This window comes from Rhincodon typus, chromosome 45, assembly GCF_021869965.1.
Source record: "Rhincodon typus isolate 14 chromosome 45, sRhiTyp1.1, whole genome shotgun sequence".
Taxonomy (NCBI): domain Eukaryota; kingdom Metazoa; phylum Chordata; class Chondrichthyes; order Orectolobiformes; family Rhincodontidae; genus Rhincodon; species Rhincodon typus.
The window spans coordinates 10,941,420-10,962,732 of NC_063376.1; the positions used below are offsets into that span (position 1 = coordinate 10,941,420).

General features: G+C 43.6%; 1 protein-coding gene across 5 annotated transcripts in view; it reads left to right on the forward strand.

Moving 5' to 3' along the window:
* Nucleotides 1-21,313, forward strand: part of LOC109920481 (phospholipase D2-like) — a 105,956-nt gene that overhangs the window by 37,012 nt on the left and 47,631 nt on the right. For all 5 annotated transcript variants that reach the window (XR_007266111.1, XM_048620133.1, XM_048620136.1 and 2 more), the window contains exons 10-15: nucleotides 3,716-3,865; nucleotides 9,387-9,470; nucleotides 10,869-10,947; nucleotides 14,790-14,900; nucleotides 15,897-16,061; nucleotides 17,853-18,048. Coding sequence is in view for 4 of the 5 variants with exons in the window: in XM_048620133.1 (XP_048476090.1) it covers nucleotides 3,716-3,865; nucleotides 9,387-9,470; nucleotides 10,869-10,947; nucleotides 14,790-14,900; nucleotides 15,897-16,061; nucleotides 17,853-18,048 (785 nt within the window). In the remaining variant the exon portion in view is untranslated. The remainder of the gene's footprint in view (nucleotides 1-3,715; nucleotides 3,866-9,386; nucleotides 9,471-10,868; nucleotides 10,948-14,789; nucleotides 14,901-15,896; nucleotides 16,062-17,852; nucleotides 18,049-21,313) is intronic.

Here is a 21,313-nt window from a genome sequence, read left to right on the forward strand (position 1 = left end):
GAATCTTTCCCCTCCTATTCCAAGTTCCTCCACAGCTCAGATGAGACCCCCTGAACCTGGGCACCAGGCAGGCAACACAGTCTTCAGGACTCTTGATCCTGGCTACAGAGAGCACATTCCCCTTACAAAACTATCCCCATCACAACTGCATTACCCACCCACGACGCCCCCCCACACCACCACCACCACCACCACCACCACCACCTCCTCCTTCAGCACTGGATTCCTTTTCCAGCACCACTCATAGTCACACCGTCCTGTATCTGACCACTGACTGAATTTGAGGTAGTTAAGCTGAGGGGTGTGACAATGTCCTGTAACAGTGTCCAGATAACTCTTTCCCCCTCTCTGATGTGTTGCGATATTCAAAGCTCAGACTCCATCTCATCAACTGAGTTTCTCAAACAATCGACACCTACTACAGATGTGGATGCTATGAGCCCTGACTGGGTACACCAGCATCCACATCATGCAGGTACAGCACATTGCCCTGCATCTTTAATTTGTTTATTCAGTTCCTAATTTTTTTTAAATCTCCTACTGGCCTTTTAGTTTTTAATTTGTAAACAATTTCTCCTATTTACCTTTAATTTGAATGCAATTTATAACAGTCAAATTAGCAGCTATTAACAACCAATGAACATACGGGTTTTCACAGGATGTCTCTCTTTATTTTGTGCTGGTCACCTGATCCTGAGCTTCAAGTTGTGCTGTTTCTAAACAAAAAACTTGCAAATTTTAAACCAAACAAAAAAGAAGCTAAAGTACCTCTTTCCCTCTTCACTGAATTCCCACGCTGCCTCCAATGTCCCCGAACCATGTACTCATTTGGCTGTGTCTCACTGTGGATGTGATCGCTGCTTCCTGATGCAAAGGTTTCTGTCTAAACTCTCCTGTCTTAGAAGGTCCACAGATTGGAAATCACTTCTGCTGAAGTGACTGCTTCCACTGATTCTTGATTCCCTTGCTAGTAAATTGTTTTATCTTTTGAACTGAGCTCTGGGTTCTTTCTGAACCTTTAGTTCTGAGGTCAGAACTCGACAATTTGCCAAAATGTGTTTATTCTGCCTGCTGTAGACTCAATGGAATAAATATTTTATCCATTAATACTCCGGGGCTTTTCCAGATACTCTACTCCGGTTCCAAGAAAGCATGCGACTGAAGTCATTTTGGAATAAAACTGAAATACATTCTGACTATCTTAAAAGAAACCCTTCACAGAAATGACTCTCATCCATCTGCCTCTGAAATCCATGTACTAAAGTATGTTAGATATGGTATGCCTTATGTCACAGTGTCATAAAGACATGCTTCTGGATATCGCTCCTAAATGGCCTGGCTGTAATTTTAAGTTCTGCCCCCTTATTATGGAGTTCCTATCCCCAACGCAACAAGAAATAATTTCTCTCTATATCAAGTATAATCACCTTAAATCATCTTGAGTCCATTCAGTAACCATAATGAACACACTACAATCTACAGTTTGTCTCATCTATTAATCAAGGATATAGTGGAGTATAAAGGAGTAATTTTATATTGAGTAGATTTCTCATGTAAATTAAGCACGTCTCCATTATCTCAGTGAATGGCAGAGCAGACTTGATGGGCTGAATGACCTACATAAGCGCCTATACCTTTTGCTGTATTAAGTTTTATTTTTTGTTGAACAACTAAAGAAAGCATTCAGGAAAATGACAGCCAAAAATGTGTTTGTCCTGCCCCGTCATGTCCATTATTTACCAATTGCTGGATATGATTTGATTTATTATTGTCACACATACTGAGATACAGTGAAAAGTATTGTTTGGCCTGCTAACAAGACAAATCTTGGGGCAGCATGGTGGCTCAGTGGTTAACACTGCTGCCTCACAGCGCCAGGGACCTGGGTTCAATTGGGTGACTGTCTGTGTTGAGTTTGTACATTCTTCCCGTGTCTGCGTGCTCCGGTTTCCTCCCACAATCCAAAGATGTGCAGGCTAGGTGGATTGGCCATGCTAAATTGCCTGTAGTGTTCAGGGATGTGTAGCTTAGGTGGGTTATAAGGGGATGGGTCTGGGTGGGATGCTGCAAGGGTTGGTGTGGACTTGTTGGGCTGAAGGGCCTGTTTCCACACTGTAGATATTCTATGTAATATGTAAAATCATACCTTACATAAATACATTAAGGTAAAAGAACAGAATTTGGAATATAGTGTTACAGCTACAGAGGAGGTGCAGAGAAAGATCAACTCTAATATATGAGAAGTCGGTTCATAAGTCTGATAAAACTTTCAAACTTTGGTACCTTCTGCCTGATTGAAGAGGGTGGAAGAGAGTAAAACCAGGGTGGGAAGTGTCTTTGGTTATGTTGGCTGCTTTCTTTTGAGGCAGTGGGAAGTGTAGATGGAGCCAGTGGAAGGAAGGCAGGTTTTCATGATGGCCTGAGCTGTGTTCCTGACTCTGTGTAATTTCTGGTGGTCTTGGGCAGAGCAGTTGCTGTACTGCGCTGTGATGCATTTGGATAGGATGCTTTTTATGGTGAACTGATAAGAGTCCTTGTGGACATGCCGAATTTCCTTAGCCATCTGAGGAGGTGGAGGTGTTGTTGTGCTTTCTTGCTTGTAGTCTTGCCGTGGATGGATCAGGATAGATTGCTGGTGATATTTACTCCTAGGAACTTGATGCTCTCGACCACCGTTGATACAGACAGGGGCATGTCTGCCACTCTGCTTCCTGAAGTTGATGACCCGCTCCTTCATTTTGCTGACCATTACACCATGCCACTAAGCTATCCATCTCCTTCCTGTACTCTGTCTCATCGTTATTTGAGATCTGATCCACTACAGTGGTGCCATGAGCAAATTTGCTCTGTGTGATTGAGACTATTACTTTGACTGAAGGGTAAGAAATAGGAGCAGCATGTGGCCTCCTGGGCCTGTTCTGTCACTCAATATAATTGTGGCTAATCTTAAGTTTCACTTCGCTTTTCCCTTCTGCTGCGCCATTTACCTTGATTCTCTGGGAGACCAAAAATCTGTCGATCCTGACCTTACACATATTCAACTTTGAAGCCTCCGCAACCTTCTGGGAGAGAGGATTCCACAGGCTCGCCACCCTCCCAAGTGAAGACATTTCTCCTCCCCTCAGTCCAAATCAGCCAACCTCTTCTCCTAAAATGTGACACTCCCCACCGATGTTCCAGATTCCCCAACCTCTGGGGTGAGGAGGGGGTGGCGCCCTCCCAGTGTGGACCCTTCGGAATTGTTTCAATCTGACAAGATCACCTGTCATTCTTTTCTCGCCATTGTGTAACCACTTGTTCCTAGGAATCTATTGAGTGGACGGTGAGCCCAGTGATTTACGATGTGGGAGAAGGTGGTATGCCCTTATATTCAGCACAGGCGTCAGGAAAGGTGAATTGAAGGATGACAAACTGAGAGTTGTGTGCAGCCTGCCTTTCACCAAAGCTCAGCAACACTCAGGAGAGCAGAGAAGTGTGGTTCTGGCAGTAGTGGTGATGGGCTGAATGGCTTCCTACTGCTAAAGTTCTTTTGTTCTTTATGGACTAGTTGGACCTGTTTCTGAGCCATGCCTCCAAGTCATGAGGAAGTCACAATGTCACTCTAGAATGTAATCTCTGGCTAAAAGCTCCTTCACCCACTCATTGATAATGATCAGCCCGACAGCAACACCGTGGTTTGTGTTAATGCAGTTCTTCTTGTTTTTTCCCCCCTCAGGACTCTGATCATTAAATGCAGCAGCTATAGACAGGCTTGTTGGTGGAAACAAGAGATAACTAATCTGGCTGAGAGATACGGCCAGGATTTCCTTACAGAGCACCGCTTTGACTCCTTTGTCCCTGCTCGACGTGACATCCAGGTTCGATGGTAACTATCAAACAGCCCCCTGGCTACACTCAGTTTCAGCTTTTATTTCCTTATTTTGTCAGCACAAGCATGAGTATTTTGGAGTGGAAACAAGGGCGTGTAATATAAGGGTTAATGTAAATAACTTCACATCATTATGGGGAGCTGATGTGAAATCACATGACTGCAAGGAGTCCTGATAATGCCCCTTGATAGTCAAGGTTTTACCATCACTGAATCTTCCACTATCAACATCCTGTGAGTTATCATTGGGCAGAAACTGAAATGGACTCGGCATATAAATACTTTGGATACACTAACAAATCAGAGGTTTGGAATGCGGTGTCAAGAGGGATGAGGTCCTGTGAGTGAGTATAGGGAGTTAGGGAAAAGGCTGAAAAGCAGGACCTCGAGGGTAGTAATCTCTGCGTTGCTACCAGAGCCACATGCTAGTGAGGCAAGGAATAGAAATATAGAACAGATGAATATGTGGCTAAAGAGCTGGTGTAGGGGGCAGGGTTCAAGGTTCTTGGATCATTGGGACCTCCTCTGGGGTAAGGGTGACCTGTAGGAGAGGCACAGGTAGCACCTAAACTGGAGGGGAACCAATATTCTTGCAGGACGTTCGCTAGTGCTCGGGAGGGTTTCAGCTAGGGTAGTGGGGGTCTGAGAACCAGAGCAGCAGGTCACCAAATTAAACTAATCCCTTTTGCCTGCCTTTGGTCCATATCTCTCCAATCCTTGCATATTCATGTGCTTATGTAAAAGTCCCTTAAACAACCCTATCGTATCTGCCTTCACCACCACCCTGGTAGCACGTTCCAGACTCCTACCGCTCTGTGTAAAAAAAAAACTTACCCTTCACATCTCCTATGAACTCCCGCACCGTAAATTCATGACCCCTAGTTTTAGACATTTCAAACCTGGGAAAAAGATGCTAATCGTCAACCCTTTCTATGCACCTCCTAATTTTATAGACTTCTGTCAAGTGTCCCCTCAGCCTCTGCCACTCCAGAGAAAACAACCTGAGTTTTTCTAGCCTCTCCTAATAGCTTATACCCTCCAATCCAGGGATCATCCTAGTAAACCACTTCTGCACCCTCTCCAAAGTCTCCACATCCTTTCTGTAATGCGGCAATTAGAATTGAACACAATCCTCTAAGTGTTGTCGAATCAAAGTCTTAAAGCTGCGACGTGGTCAATAATCATACGACGCCAGGTTATAGTCCAACAGGTTTATTTGAAAACAGAAGCTTTCGGAGCCTCACTCCTCCAGGTGCTAGTGAGAGAGGTAGTATCAGACACAGTTTATAAGTAAAAGATCACCACTGATGAGGATGGTTTAAACAAACCTAAGATGCTGTTAAATCTTTAATCAGTTAAAAGGTTTTAATTGGTTTAATATGTATATGTAAATCCCTGAATTATTTTCACGTCACGGTCGTGAGAGAACTAAAGGTTTTATTGCTGTAAAGATGAGGTGACATTTTAGGTTAGACTACCTCTCTCACTAACACCTGAAGGAGGAATGAGGGTCCGAAAGCTTGTGTTTTCAAATAAACTTGTTGGACTATAACCTGGTGTTGTGTGATTTCTGACCCTGTCCACCCCAGTCCAATACCGGCACCTTGATATCAAAGCAGCATGACATCCTGACTTTTGTACTCAATTTCCTGACCAATAAAGGCAAGCAGGCAACATGCCTTCTTCACCACCCTGTCTATTTGCATGTCCACTTTCAGGGAGCTATGGACTTGAACCCCAAGATCCCTCTGTACATCAGTGCTGTTGAGGGTCCTGCCATTAACTGTATACTTTTCCTTAGCATTTGATCTCCCAAAGTCCAGCACCTTAGTTTGATTTGGTGCCGTGTTCAGTACAACATCGTGGGCCGAAGGTCCTTTTTTCCTATGCTGTACAGTTCAACCCACTTGTTTGGCACCACATCCACAAACATTCACTCTCTCCACCACCGATGTTCAGTAGCAGCAGGGAGTACTATCTACAAAATGCACTGCAGCAATTCACCACATCTTCTCCCAAATGTGTGACCTCTTCTTTCTAGAATGAGAAAAGGCAGCAGATATATGGGAACACCACTTATGAAATTTCCCTCCAAATATTTAGCCATCCTGTCTTTGAAATATATTACCATTCCTTCAGTGTCATTGGGTCAAAATCCTGGAACTCCCTCCCTAGTGACATTGCGGGACTGCCTGCAGCAGCGGTTCAAGAAGGAAGCACACCTTCTCGAGGGCAACTAGGGATGGACAATAAATGCTGGTCTAGCCAGGACCACCCATTTCCAATGAACCAACATTTACTTTAGCTAATGTACTCCATTTCATAATATACTGTATATATTATTTACAATCTGTTTCAGTATTTCTTCAACTTCACAATAATTCTTTTCATCAACTTTTGGCAAGCCGTCAGCTGGTTTCTAAAACACTCCTAATCCTCAGATTTGTTCCTCTTTATTGCAATATTGTAAGCAGCTTTCTTACAATCTAATGCTACTCTTAACTCCTGGAGTGAGCCATGAGTTTCAGCTTTTTGATGGATTGTACTTTTGTTGAACATTTTGAATTCATTCTTTAAATGTTTCTCACTGTTTACTTATATCAAAACCCCTTAGTCTATTTACCAATCAATGTTCGTCAGTTACTTGCTTATACTCACTTATGTAATTGGCTTTTAGAACATAGCCCTTTCAAACTTAACATTTCCCTGTAGATTTTGGATGATAACATTAATTATTAATCCTGTTTCAATACTTGATTGAATTCATACTTGACTTCAGTGCTTGATTCCAGATATAAAATAACTGTATCCTTAATTGGTTTCACAAAATATTGCTCCAAGAAAATGTTACAAAAAAATCCTACAAACTCGAGTTCCTTCCTGTCTACCCTATCTATGCCCCTCATAATTTTATAGCATCATACAATTTAGTGCGGAAAGAGGCATTGAACCCATCGAAGTTGCACTGAAGTGTTCTGAAGAAGAGCCACTGGGTCTGGAACTTCAGCTCTGATTTTTCTCCATAGATGCTGCTAGATCTGCTGAGTTTTTCCAGCAACTTGTGTTTGTTTCTCAGGTCCAGCTTACTAACCTCGTTACAATCATTGCAGGCAGTGAGGGGAGAAGAGCTGAAAGGGCAAGTGTTCCAAGTTCTCCGATTGCATGGGAAGGTCTCATCGAGTGGGATGTGGTGGTGGGGCGGGCAGAAGTAAGCGGAAGAATGGACGAGGCTGGCAGAGATGGAATAATCTCTGGAGCATTGACAGGGGAGGGAGGGGTAAGATATGTTTGGTGGTAGCATCCTGCTGGAGATGCAGAAATGGCAGAGGTTGATCCTTTGAATGTGAAGACTAGTGGCGTGGAAAGTGAGGACAAGTGGAACCCTATCAGTGTTTAGGGAGGGTTGGAAAAGGAGTGGGAAATGGTTTGTAAATGGCTGAGGGCTCTGTCAAACACGGTGCTGGGAGGATATCCATAGCTGAGGGAAGAGGAGGACATGTTGGGGTCATCATTGTGTCTCATCAGAATAGATGTGTAAGAGACAGAGAAATTGAGAGAACGAATTGACATCTTTCCAGGAAACAAGGGCCTGAGGAAGTGTAGTCAAGGGATCTGTGGGAGTCGTGAGGTCTGAAATGAATACGAGTCGAGAGCCATCCCAGAAATGAAGTCCAGCAAAGACAAAGAACAGTTAGAGATGGAGCAAGTGAAGCTGAAAGAATGATAGAAACTGATGCATTTTCCAATTTGGAGGAGAGCTGGAAACAGCGTTGACACAGTCCTTGATGTATCAGAGATAGAGATGTGGATAGGGGCCTGCGGAGAATTGGAGCATAGCATTCCACACACCTCACCAAAAACTAGGTATGAAAGAGGTCCATGTGATATCCATAGCTACACTTTTTATTTAGGGAGTGAGTTTAAAGGAGAGATTATTCACAAAGTGATCATTGGATCAGCCAGGCGGAGGGGAGGGGAACGGAACGGAAGGGGAATATTAGATAGGGATTGTTCAGGTCTCTAGTCAAGGAAGAAGTGAAGAACCTTCAGACTGGAACTTTCCCTGAAATGCTTTGACTGTGTTTACATCTTTCCTTTAATAAGGAAATCAAAACTGTACACAGTACTCCAGATGTGGTCTCATTAAGGCCATGTACAGCTACTGCAAAACATCCCAACTTTTATATTCCAATTCTTCTGCAATAAATGACAATTTTCCATTTAACTCCCTAATCACTTGCTGCAGCTACCGACTAATTTTACACTTGATTCATGTACTGAGTACCCCAGATCGCTCTGCACTTCAGACTTCTGCAATCTGTCTCCATGTAAATAGTCTGCTGCTTTCTATTCTTCCGGTCAAGGTGGAACAAGTTCATGTTTAGCCAAGTTTTTTGTCAAAACTTTTTCCCATGCACTTGATCTGTCAATATCCCTTTCTAGCCTCCTTTAATGCTGTCTTCAGAACTTACTTTCTTACCAGTAGTTTGAGTCAGAAGGACGGGGTTTAAGTCTCCATCTCTGAACAGGCTGACTAAAATACCTACATTTGATCCTCTGTTATAAATCATAATTAATTGTGTCCCCAAAACTGATCCCTGTGGCATTACACTTGTCAAATCCTGCCAACCCAAAAATAATGCATCTATGCCCACTCTGTAGTCTCTGGTAGTTAACCAATCCCCATTCTGTGCTAATATGTCACCCCCTGCACCGTGTGCTCTCAGCTTCAGTATAAACCTTTCATGTGATGGCCTGTCAGTTGCCTTCTGGAAATCTAAGCACAGCAGAGTTTTGAATGTATTGGGTTAATATCGGTCAGGGAGAGCTCTCCCTTCCTCCTTTTGAAATCGTGCTGGGAAAAACAGCGGTCTTTTCAGAGATGGGTCACCCACATCACTGCAGCACTCCCTCAGGACTAGCAATGTCATCCTGAATTGTAGCTCCATGGCTCCACAGTGCGATTTGAACCCATAATGTTCTGTCAGAGAGGTCAGGTTGCCAGCCAGGGATCTGGAGATGATGCTGGGGAATTCTAAATCATGATCAGAGCTGCTTTTGATGGATGAAGCTGGTATATCTTAATCCTCCATCAGCACAGAATCAGCTGGGGATTAAAATTCCAGCAGGGCTGATCAGGGTAAAGACAGGAAGGATTTTCCAGATGCAAGGGGTCACAGTCTAAGAATACAGGGCAGTCATTTGGAACTGAGATGAGGAGAAATGTCTTCACCCAGAGAGGTGAGCCTGTGGAATTCTCTCTCACAGAAAGTGATGGAGGCCAAAACATTGGATGTTTTCAAGAGGGAGTTAGCTATAATTCTTAGGGTTAAAGGGATCAAAGAGTATGAAGAGAAAGTGGGCACAGGGGACTGAGTTGGATGATGAGCCACGGTCATTTTGAATGATGGAGGAGGCTTGAAGTGGCCCACTCCTATTTTCTGTGTTTCTATGAAGGGGGACCAGACGGAAAGGGCTGAATGGCCTACTCATGCTCCTGTTTTCATGTTTTTTGGAGGTTTGTGAATGGCAGCGAATACTTCTCTGCTGTAGCTGATGCTTTGGAGCAAGCCAAGGAAGATATTTTCATTGCAGATTGGTGGTGAGTTAGTTTTTCCTTTGTGTAATTTTCAACCATTAGAATTATCCAGATCCGGTGGAGGCAATTTGGCCTATTGTGTCTGGGCCACCCCTTCAAACAAGCTATCCATTGAGTGTGAACACCCAATGCTGTTCTTCCCTCCGCCCCCATATTTGAATTTCTCAAATTATCCAACAGTTTCTCTGATTTTCCCCTTTAGAAAATTCCAGATCACCACAAGTCCCTGCAGGGAAAAAAACAAATGATTCTTCTCACCTTGCCATTGGGTTCATTTCCTAATTGTCTTCAGTCTGTGACCTCTTGATCCTTTTACAACGGGAACAATTTATGTCTGTTCACTCCGTCTTAGGCCCCTTGTGGTTTTGAACAAATCTGCTCACCATTTGTCCCGGGAGAGTGTTACCAATCTCTCTGCATCACTGACATTCCTCATCCCCACAACCATTCTCTGAAATTTGTTGCACGTCCGCACGTCCTTTTCTGATGCTTCCTACACTGCAAGGTCTGCAAGAGAAAGTTTTTAAAAATGGAGATTTCAGCTTATTTTTGATTCCAGCTGTCTTTTATTTATTCATGGGATCTGGGCATCGCTGGCTGTCGCTGGTCAATGCTGATGTAGGCAATCCCTAATTATCTGGAAAGCAGTTAAAAGTCAACTATGTTGAATTAGGTCTGCACTGACATGTAGGCCAGACTGGGTAAGGGCAGCCGATTTCCTTTCCTAAAGGAAGTGACTTAGGTGGGTCATTGTTAGACTCTTAATTCAAGATCTTTATTAAATTCAAATGCCACCATCTACCTTGGTGCAATTTGAACCCAGATCCCAGGACACTACCTGTGTTTCTGATATAGTCTAGTGATAATACATCTCGCCAATACAACTCCCCCTGCCGTAAGTGGGAGGTGATGGCCTAGTGGTATTATCGCTGGACTGTTAATCCAGAGACTCAGATAATGATCTGGGTGCCCGGGTTCAAATCCCGCCATGGCAGATGGTGGAATTTAAATTTAATAAGTATCTGGAATTAAGAATCTACTGATGACCGTGAATACGTTGCCGATTGTCAGAAAACCCTATCTGGTTCACTAATGTCCTTTAGGGAAGGAAGCTGCCATCCTTACCTGGTCTGGCCTACATATGACTCTAGACCCACAGCAATGTGGTTCACTCTTAACTGCTCTCTGGGCAATTAGGGATGGGCAATAAATGCTGCCTAGCCAGCGACGCCCTTATCCTGTGAATGAATAAAGAAAAAAAGAAGTCCTATTACAAATGTCCATGCACCTTGTCCAGGGTTACCAGTTGTCCTTTTGTGAATTGTGTGGTGCAGTAATTTTCTGGATGTTTGGCTGTCAAGGAATTTGATTAATGCTGACTCTATCGTTTATCATTTGTAGGCTGAGTCCTGAAGTGCACCTCAAGAGACCTGCAAGGAGCAACTACTGGAGACTGGACAAGCTTCTGAAACGCAAGGCAGTGAGTCACAGGCAGGCTGGCCATTTTGGTGAAAGTGCACAGGTTCAGAGAGATTTTCAGAATGTGGGCATCATCAAGTCCAGCGTTCATTCCTCGTTTCTAATTACCTGTGAACTGAGTGGCTTGTTAGAGCCATTTCAGAGGTCGGTTAAGAGTCAACCATGTTGCAGCTCCAGTCCCACAGCATATAGGCCCAGACTGGATAAAGGTGGCAGATTTCCTTCACTGAAGGGCAGAAGTGAGCTAGATTGTTATGAAAACCTATCAATAGTAGTCTCATTGGCACTATCACTGAAGCTGGCATTCAATTCCACAATTAATCATTGAATTTAAATGCTACCAACATGGATGGGATTGGATTCTGTGTCCCCAAAACATTATCTTCTGGGTTACTAACAGAGAGTCATTGCCACAGTGCCGTCGTCTCCTGGGCACGGAACCAGGGATGAGAACTTCAGTGACATGAATTGATTGGAGAAATTGGGGCTGTGTGCTTGGAGTAGAAGAGGGTAAGAGGAGATTTGGCTGAGATATTCCAGACAGAGTAGAGAGAGGGAGACTGTTTCCATTATTCAGAGGACCAGAGGGACACTAACTGAAGATGATGATCAAAAACAGAGCAACATTGGTATGAAGGAAAATATCTTCATGCAGTGAATGGTTAAGGTCTGGAATGCACTGCCTGAGTGTGTGGTGGAAGCCAGCTCAACTGAGGCTTTTGAGAGGGAATTGGATCTGCAGAGATAAAATTGCATAGTTGCTGGGGGAGCTTGGGGAGTTCCTTTTTCAAGGACTAGCATGAGTATGACATACTAAATGGCTTCTTTCTGTGCTGTAACAATTCCAGAATTCAAGGGGGTTTGGAGCTGGAGTATGGCAAGGGGAACGTCATGGGTTTGGGAATTATACTGTTGTTGGAAGTTGTTGAATGCCCATGTTTCCATTTGTCTTTCTCCTGTGCCGTAAAGCTGAGGGCAACACTAAGCATTGTCATCATGTCTACTCTGGCTAAGGAATGGTCACTGACTCGGATACTGGCAACCTGCATCGGCTACCCACGCCAGTTTTTGGAGAAGGTTCCCCCTTGTTTTATTTTAGCAAGTCCAACTATTTGAGAGATTACACCATAATACAAACCTATAAGTATAAGAAACAAACTCAGAATATTAAACTTCACCCTGACGAGAGAGTCCCTGCCAATTGGACTACAGGGAATCTTGAGTCTTATTGGTGGGCAGCACCCACTTCTTTCTCTGGCAGAGCCTGGGTGAGGTGGCAGGAGGTTGGAATGTCTACTGAACTAGGCCAATGGGGTCCTGTATATTGCAGAACTAACCCACAACAGAAAACAATGTTCAGCAGGTCTGGCAGAATCTGAGGAGATAGGGGAACTGGGTGAATGGTCCAGATCTCAATGACCTCCTATCTGAAGTTAGCAAGGTCATGGTACTTTGATGATGGACAGAGTTAGAGAAAGGGAGGGAGAAATAACAGGCGTGTGATAGGGGTAGAAGAAGAGATAAAGGGATGATAGCACTGTGCAAGAGAAAGTGACATTGGGACAAATGAAGAGCTATCCAATCAAAGGGTAGGGAGGGCAGATTTTCCACCCCAGTGGACATTAGTGAACCAAATGGGTTTAAAAAGTAACTGGTAGTGGTTACTTAAATTGAAAGCAGAGCATAAAGATGCCTGGAATGAGCACGTTATACAGAAACAGAAAATAGGAGCAGGAAAAGGGTAGGCGATAATCTAGCAGTATTATCTCCTGGACTTTTAATCCAGAGACCCAGGTAATGTTCTGAGAACCTGGGTTTGATCCCGCCATGGCAGATGGTGGAATTTGAATTAGACTCTTAATTCCAGATTATTATTTAACGATGACCTTGAAACCATTGCTGATTGTCAGGAAAAGTCCATCTAGTTCACTAATGTCCTTTAGGGAAGGAAACTGCCATCCTTACCTGGTCTGGCCGACATGTGACTCCAGACCCACAGCAATGTAGTTGACTCTTAACTGCCCTCTGGGCAATTAGGGATGAGCAATAAATGCTGGTCCAGCCAGTGATGCCCACATCCCATGAATGAATAATTTTTTAAAAAGTAGGCATTCGACCCTTTGAGCTTGCTCTACCATTCAGTATGAACGTGGCTGATCATCCAACTCGGTACCCTGTTCCCACTTTCTCCCCCTACCCTTTGAACCCTTTAGCCCTAAGAACTGTATCTAACTGCTTGAAAAGCTTCAATATTTTAGCTTCATTGGCTTTCTTTTGCAGTGATTTCCAGGCTCACCATTCTCTGGGCGAAGACCTTTCTGCTTATCTCGGTTCTAAATGGCTTATTCTGTGCCCCCTCGTTCCAGACTCCCCTTTCTAACACTTGCCCTGTCTAATCTTGAGAATTTTATACGTTTCCATGAGATCCTCCCTTATTCTTCTGAACTCCTGTCCTCTTATGAGGAAAGGTTAGACTGGACTTTAGGAGGTTAGAAAAGTGAGGGGTGACTTGATTGAAGATTATAATGTCAAGACATTTCAGGATAAGATGGACATGGGAAGGTTTCTTTTGTGAAGGTGGGTGAGGGGGAGGGGGGTGTTGTTGAGGCTTGGAGGATAGAAAGTCCAGAACTAGAATGTGTAGTTTCAACATTAGGGATCGCCCTATCCAGGCAGAGATGAGAAGAATTTTGTTTTCTCTAATGGTTGTCTTTGGAATCGCTGCTTCACAGGGCAGAGGAGAGAGGTGTGGGAGGCGAAGAGTTATTGAATATTTTTAAGGCGACTTGGATAGATTCTTGTCAGGCTGAGGAATCGGGGGGTTATCAAGGGATGGATGGAAATGTGGAATCAAAAATACAAACTGATCAGCCATGTTCGTATTGAGTGGCAGAGCAAGCTCGGAGGGCTGAATGGCCTATTTCTGCTCCGAATTTGAAGGGATGTATGAGTTGGAGAATGTCAGCAGGTCCAGCAGTGTCTGTGTTTTGAGTCTGGGATGATTGTTCAGAGCTCTGTTTCTCCAGCACATTCTGCTTTGATTTCAGCTCCCTAGCATCTGCAGTACTTTTCTTTTATATGCAATAATAATTTCATGGTGACCACCAGCTGACACTAGACTTCAATTCTATATTTGAGTTGAGTATAAATCCCACCAGCAGTTGGAGTGGCATTTGAACTTGAGGGCCTGATAGCATTAGCCTGAGGATGACTGCTAATTTATTATTGTGAATTCCTCACAAGAATGGTCCCAGGGATGAGGAACCTCAGTGACGTGAATAGATTGGAGAAGTTGAGACTGTGCTTTCCTTGGAGGAGAGGAGATTTGATCGGAGTACTCAGCATCATGAGGGATCTGGACAGTGTTGACAGGCAGATAGTGTTCCTCTTGGAGGAAGCCTCAAGAATAAGGAGGTACTTGTGCAAGAGAATGAAGATAAAGCTGACTGAGACAAAGGGTTTGCATGGTCTAAAGCCTGTAGAGTGTTTCCAGCATCTTTGATTTTTGTTTCCGATTTGATTGTCTGGCAGGAGATTCCACATCGGAATCTCTCCAGATTTGAAAGTGCTGTCTTCAATTTGAATAAACTTTGGCCACAGAAGATGAATCAAACCCTTGACTTCTTTCAATAACAAGAGAAGCAGAGTCAACATTTCAATCCAATGTGACTCTTCGTTGGTCTGAAGAAGAGTAACTAGGCTGGAAAAATTAATTCTGTTTTCTCTCTCCACAGACACTCCCAGACCCGCTGTATTTCTCCAGCACTTTCTGCTTTGATTTAAGCTTGCCAACATCTGCAGTACTTTGCTTTGATCCTTGATTTTTCTCTCTTTCTTTTCCAGGAACAGGGTGTGAAAATATTTGTGCTGTTGTACAAAGAAGTGGAACTTGCCTTGGGCATTAACAGCGAATACAGCAAGCGAACTTTGACAGCGCTGCATTCGAATATCACGGTACAGTTTCTTTTGAGAGTACTGTGGTCTTTCATAATTGAGTTCTGCAAGGTAGGTTTCTCCATCAAGTTAAAGATTGTTGTGAGAATTACAGCCCAAAATGGGCAAATCTCATTATAGTCAATTTTACAGCAACGGGAGAGGCTCTTTAGGGGATCAAGGGTTACAGGGAGAAAGCGGGAGAATGGGGTTGAGGAACTTATCAGCCATGATTGAATGACAGAGCAGACTTGACTGAGCTGAATGGCCTAATTTCTGCTCCTATGTCTTAAGATCTTATGGTCTTTAGACCTTGACCTTGGATGAGCTGTGAATTAATCCACCTGGACTAAATCTGTTGATATTTTGAGGACCTCTGTTCTAAGGATTGGATGAGGGTACACATTTGTGTCGAGCTTGTGTAGCTCCTGATTCTAGGATTAAGAAGTTGTTGCTTTCCCCACTTTGGGATAGGAGAAGCTCCCCTCAAGCATCTTTAAACCATGCTATGCAATTTCCACCTTGTACCTGGCCCTTACTGACAGCTCCGTCGGGGTTCTCAGTGTTCTTAGAGTTGATCATAGAATCATAAATAAATGACTATAGATCATAGAATCCCTATAGTGTGGAAACAGGCCCTTCGGCCCAACAAGTCCACACCAAACCTCGGAGCATCCCACCCAGACCCATCCCCCTATAACCCACCTAATCTACACATCCCTGAACACTACAGGCAATTTAGCATGGCCAATCCACCTAGCCTGCATATCTTTGGATTGTGGGAGGAAATTGGAGCACCCGGAGGAAACCCATGCAGACCTGGGGAGAATGTGCAAACTTCACACAGACAGTTGCCCGAGGGTGGTATCGAACCCGGATCCCTGGTGCTGTGAGACAGCAGTGCTAACCACTGAGCCAGCGTGCCACCCACGTTTTGTTTCTCTATCTGTTAACGGTCTCAAGTCCAGAAACTTCCCTGCAGCCGAAATATTCTCTCTCTTGGTTTCCCTCTAACAGGTGATGAGACACCCGGATCATGTCTCCTCCACTGTGTTGCTCTGGGCTCACCATGAGAAACTGGTCGTGGTTGATCAATCTCTGGCCTTCCTCGGAGGGTTGGACTTGGCCTATGGCAGGTGGGATGACCAGGAGTATCGCCTGACAGACCTGGAAAGTCACCTGGTGCGTGCAGCTGTCTCCATCGTATTTGATTTGTTGCTCTCCATCATTTTTCACAATCCCCCTCTCTTCATCACCTCTTTTCGTCACCAAGTTTGTATTTTCTTCTCCCCAATCATCGATGGGATGTGTTTTTTTTCATTGAGGTCGAGAGGGTTAATGTTGAGCAGTGTCATAAGCACCACTCTCAATATCCTGATTATATCTGGAGTATTGTGTGCAGTTTTGGCCTCCTTTCTCTGTAGAAGGATGTTCTGACGATGAAGGGAGTGCCATAAAGATTTACCAACTGCTTCCTGGGAAGGCAGGACTGACATATGAAGACATATGAAGCGTCTGTAGATCAGTTAGGACTATATTCACTGGAGTTTAGAAAAATGAGAGGAATCTCATAGAAATCTATAAAATTCTAACAGGACTGGACACAGTAAATACAAGAAGGATGTTCCCAATGACTAGAGACTCCAGAACCCAGGGTTTTAAGGATATGAAGTAGGCCATTTCAGACTCCGATGAGGAGAAATGCCTTCACCTAGAGAGTGGAGAGCCCATGGAATTGTCTTCCGCAGAAGGTGATTGAGGACAAAACCTTTAATATTTTCAAGAAGGCGTTAGATATGGTTCTTGGGGCTAAAGGGATCAAAGGCCATAGGGGGAGAAGCAGAAGAGGGCATTGAGATGATCAGCCACGATCATATTGAATGGCGAAGAAGGCTGATTCGTCTGTTCTTGTTATTATGTTTCAATATAGACTCAAAGAATCCCTACAGTGTGGAAACAGGCCATTCGGCCCAACAAGTCCACACCACCCCTCCAAAGAGCATCTCACCCAAACCCATTCCCCTAACCCTGCAAGACTTGGCGTCTTGAAGGAGTGCAGTCTATAATCCTCATACTGTCTATAACTGGAGAAGGACAGCAGATTCCCTTCCCTTAAAGGGCGTTAGTGATCTAGATGGGTTTTTATGGCGATTGATAATAGTTTCATGGTTGCCATCACTGACATGACCTTATCAATCCCAGAACTTCTAATGAATTTTACTGGTTTGAGCCCATCACCTCAAAGTGGGTTTCTAGTCCAGTCACATCACTACGACAGCAATGTTTGAGAGGCACTTGGACAGACAGGGAATAGAGGGATATCTGCCTGCCACATGCAGGCAGATGGGATTAGTTTAGAATGGCATTGTGGCAGGCACAGGAACGGTGGCTAGAAAGCCTGTTTCTGTGCTGTACTGCTCTGTGCTGTATGTTCTATCATTGGGCCACATGCACCCTCAAGTATTATATGATGTATAATACAAACTATTTATAAACTGGGGGAAATCCTAAAATAATGAGGCTCACCCTGTCACAAACAGTGGTTAGATGATCAGCTAACCTCACCCAGTGATGAGACTTATATTCACTTAAATATGAGTTGATTGAAGGGATCAGCAGGAACCATCTCCACTATATATAGGTTTTGTAATAAGTAGTAATATACTTAAGATTACTTTAAATATGCAAAATCTTCAGATAATATGTTTAAAAGATATTATTTTGGATAAAAGTTTCTGTAAATAGTGGCTGCAAGGGAGGCAAGGCAGGGCCTCAGTTTAATTTCTCTTTGAAAGATTGACCCTTCCGACTGCGCGGCGCTCCCTCAGCAGTGGCACTGCGAATATCTGCCTGAATTATGGGCTCAAGGTTTCAAGGGATCAAGCTTTGACTCCTCCTCCTCCTGATGTAGACTGGAGAGAGTATTACTGTTGACCATCTCATTAATTGACATTGACAATTTGCTGCCTGCAGGTTCATAATCACAGTGAAGAGGAGCATCATGAGGAACCTCTGGATGTTAAGGGCATACCACTTGAGGTGAAGGAATGCCATTCTCGCTGTCGGGCAGACTCAACAGACTGTAACATAGCTGAACAGTTCTGGCTTGGAAAAGACTATTGTAATTTCATTCAGAAGGATTGGGTTGCGTTGGACAAGCCTTTTGAAGGTAAAATGAGCTTCCTCCATTTTAGAATTTGACCTTTCTCCCAACAGGCTGACCAGAAGCCTCCCTTTATCTCTGTGCTTCAGGATAAGCAGTAACTAATTCCGTGCTCTTACCTACGAGATAATCTCAAGTTCTTTTTGAGTTTATGCACTCATCATATTCCTCCTGAGAAGAGAGCGCACTTGTAATTAACACGCACTATTCCAGGGGTTATTGGTAAAGTATGAAAGACCAATTGAATGACTCTGACTACTGTCCAGGACAAAAGAAATTCACATCAGGTTTCATCGGTAAAGCAAAGGAACAAAACTTACTTGTTATAAACAAACTTATCCTTTAACAAAAGGCAAAACACCTTTATTAAATTCCTAGGATTAAATGATACTTTTAAACCAAAACACGCACTCATTCATTTACAAACAGCGTGGACTCAATGGGCTGAATGGCCTGCTTCCACACTGTAGGGATTCTATAAAAAAAACAGATTGCTCTGCAGAAATATCCTAGCTCGAAAACTATAGGGTGACTTTTGGCAATGATATCATGTTTCTGTCAATACCAAGGTGACAAAAGATCTTCAACTTGGTAGCCAGTTATTTGGACCTATATATTTGCTTGAGTTTAAAGTTCATCTTTTTAAAGTCTTTGAGTGTTGTCTCTTTTTCCCCTGAGAGGGGGTGAGAAAGAGAGAGAGGCCTGTCTTTGCTTGAAGGTTTCCTGTAGGTCTGAGTGCAAATGTCAATTCTCAGCTCCCTGACAAACCATAACTTTTAAAATCCAGAAGGCTGTTGCTAGGCAGCATTTCGACCAAAAGGCAGACCTGGTGTCAGCTTGTGCCTCAATAGTATCAAATCCAGCTTAACCAGTAAGGGGATACTCTACCATGTCACTTTTGATCTTTAAGTTGCAGAGGTGGCATGTTGGCTCATTGGTTAGCACTGCTACCTCAGTGTCAGGGATTCGGGTTTGTTTCGGGTTTGACTCGGGTTTGATTCCACTATCGGATGACCATCTGTTTGGAGTTTGCACATTCTCTCTGTCTGCATGGGTTTCCTCTGCGTGTTCCTGTTTCCTCCCACAGTCCAAAGATGTCCATGGTGGATTGACCGTGCTAAATTGCCCACAGTATCCAGGGATGTACAACCTGGGTGGGTTAGCCACGGGAAATGCAGGGGTAAGATCGGGTGATTGGGTCTGGGTGGGATTCCCTTCAGAGGATTGGTGTGGACTCAATGGGCTGAATGGTCTGCTTCCACAATGTAGAGATTCAATGGGAAAAAAAACACATCCAGTGCAACCCAGCAATGGCCAGACTTCCACATTTTTAAGTTTATGTTCTAAACTAAAATAATCTTTCTGGTATTCCTAATGCAAGGTTGGGTTCTGAGTCATGAGAGAGAGAGCACTTGAGCACGTGCAGATATCCAGAGCCCAGACATGCATCAGACCAGTCTCAATGTCCATGTAACAGCATTAGCTTAAAGCACAAGATAGAGTGATTTGCTAACGATTTTGAGTGAAGGAAATCTGCCATCCTTATCAAGTCTGGGCTCACATGTGACTCCAGACCCAAAGCAGCATGGTTGACTCTTAACTTGCCCACTGTAGCAGGCAGAATGGTAAAATAACATATTATTTGAATTGGGAGGGATAGCAGAACTCTGGTACACAGGAATCTCCGTGACTCAGTACATGAATCTCATAAAGCTAGTTGGCAGTCGTGATGAGTGATTAGGGAGAAAAATGGAATGTTGTAATTTATTGCAAAGGGATTGGAATATAAAAGTTGGTATGTTTTACAGCAGCTGTACAGTGTGTTGGTAAGGTTGCATCTGGAGCCCCATGTTAAGCTTTGGTCTTATTATTAAAGTAAGGATATAAATGGGCCAAGGGCAGGCAAGAGGGACTAGATCAGTTTAGGAAACCTGGTTGGCATAGATGAGTTGGACCAAAGGGTCTGTTTCCATGCAATATGACGCTATAAATGTGTTCAGAGTAGTTTAGAGTGGGTTCACGTGACTAATTGAGGGAAGTATCATATTTTGAGAGGTTGAACAGTCTGGACCTGTACCTATTAGTTTAGAAGAATGAAAGGTGATCTTGAATTAAATTGAATGCACATGACAATAACAGATACAGTGAAAAGTGTGTATCTTTGTTGTCCATACATGGTGCGATTCACATTGACTTAGAATAAGGTAAGAGAAAATAGATAACTTAAGAGAGTCTAACTTTCCTTTCCACTGCCACAGTCCCGCTCCGAAGCAAGTGGACTTATTAGCGATAGACAGCATGGTTTTGTGCGGGGGAGATCGTGCCTCACTAACATGATAGAGTTTTTTGAAGAGGTGACAAAGATGATTGATGTGGGAAAAACAGTTGTTGTTGTCTATGTGGACTTCAGTAAAGCCTTTTGACAAGATCCCTCATGGCAGACTAGTACAAAAGGTGAAGTTATATGGTATCGGGGTGAGCTGGCAAGATGGATACAGAACTGGCTTAGTCATAGGAGACAGAGGTAGTGGTGGAAGGATGCATTTCGGAGTGGAGGATTGTGAGTAGTGGTGTTCCACAGGGATCAGTGCTGGGACCTCTGTTGTACATGGACTGCATAAATGATTTGGAGGAAAACATAGCTGGTCTAATTAGTAAGTTTGTGGATCATAGAAAGATTAGTGGAGTTAGAGGATACAGCAGGATATAGGTCAGTTGGGGGCATGGGCAGAAAAATGGTAGATAGAGTTTAATCTGGACAAACGTGAGGTGATGCATTTTGGAATGTCAAGTACAGGTGGAAGTTATATAGTCGCAGAACCCTTAGGAGTATTGATTTTGATTGGATTGATTGTCACATGTACCTGAGTACAGTGAAAAGCTTTGTTTCTGAGCAGTACAGGCAGATCATAGTAAGCAAGGGCATACAGAACATAGGGTGAAAACATACTTGACTGAGTAAGGCGTACAGGTTACACTGCACAGGACATGCGCCAGACAACATCACCATTAACAAGATTATTTGAAATTAGAGAGTCTGTTCATCAGTCTAATAACTGTTCTTGAACCTGCTGGTGCATGTGTTCAAGCTTCTGTATCTTCTGCCTGATGGAGGATGGTGTAGGAGAGCATTACTGGGGTGCGATAGATCTTTCATGATGTTGGCAGCCTTTCCGTGGCAATGAGACGTGTAAATAGAGTCCGTGGATGGGAGGTTGGCTTCCGTGATGGTCTGGGCTGTGCACATAAACCTTCTGTAGTTTCCTACGGT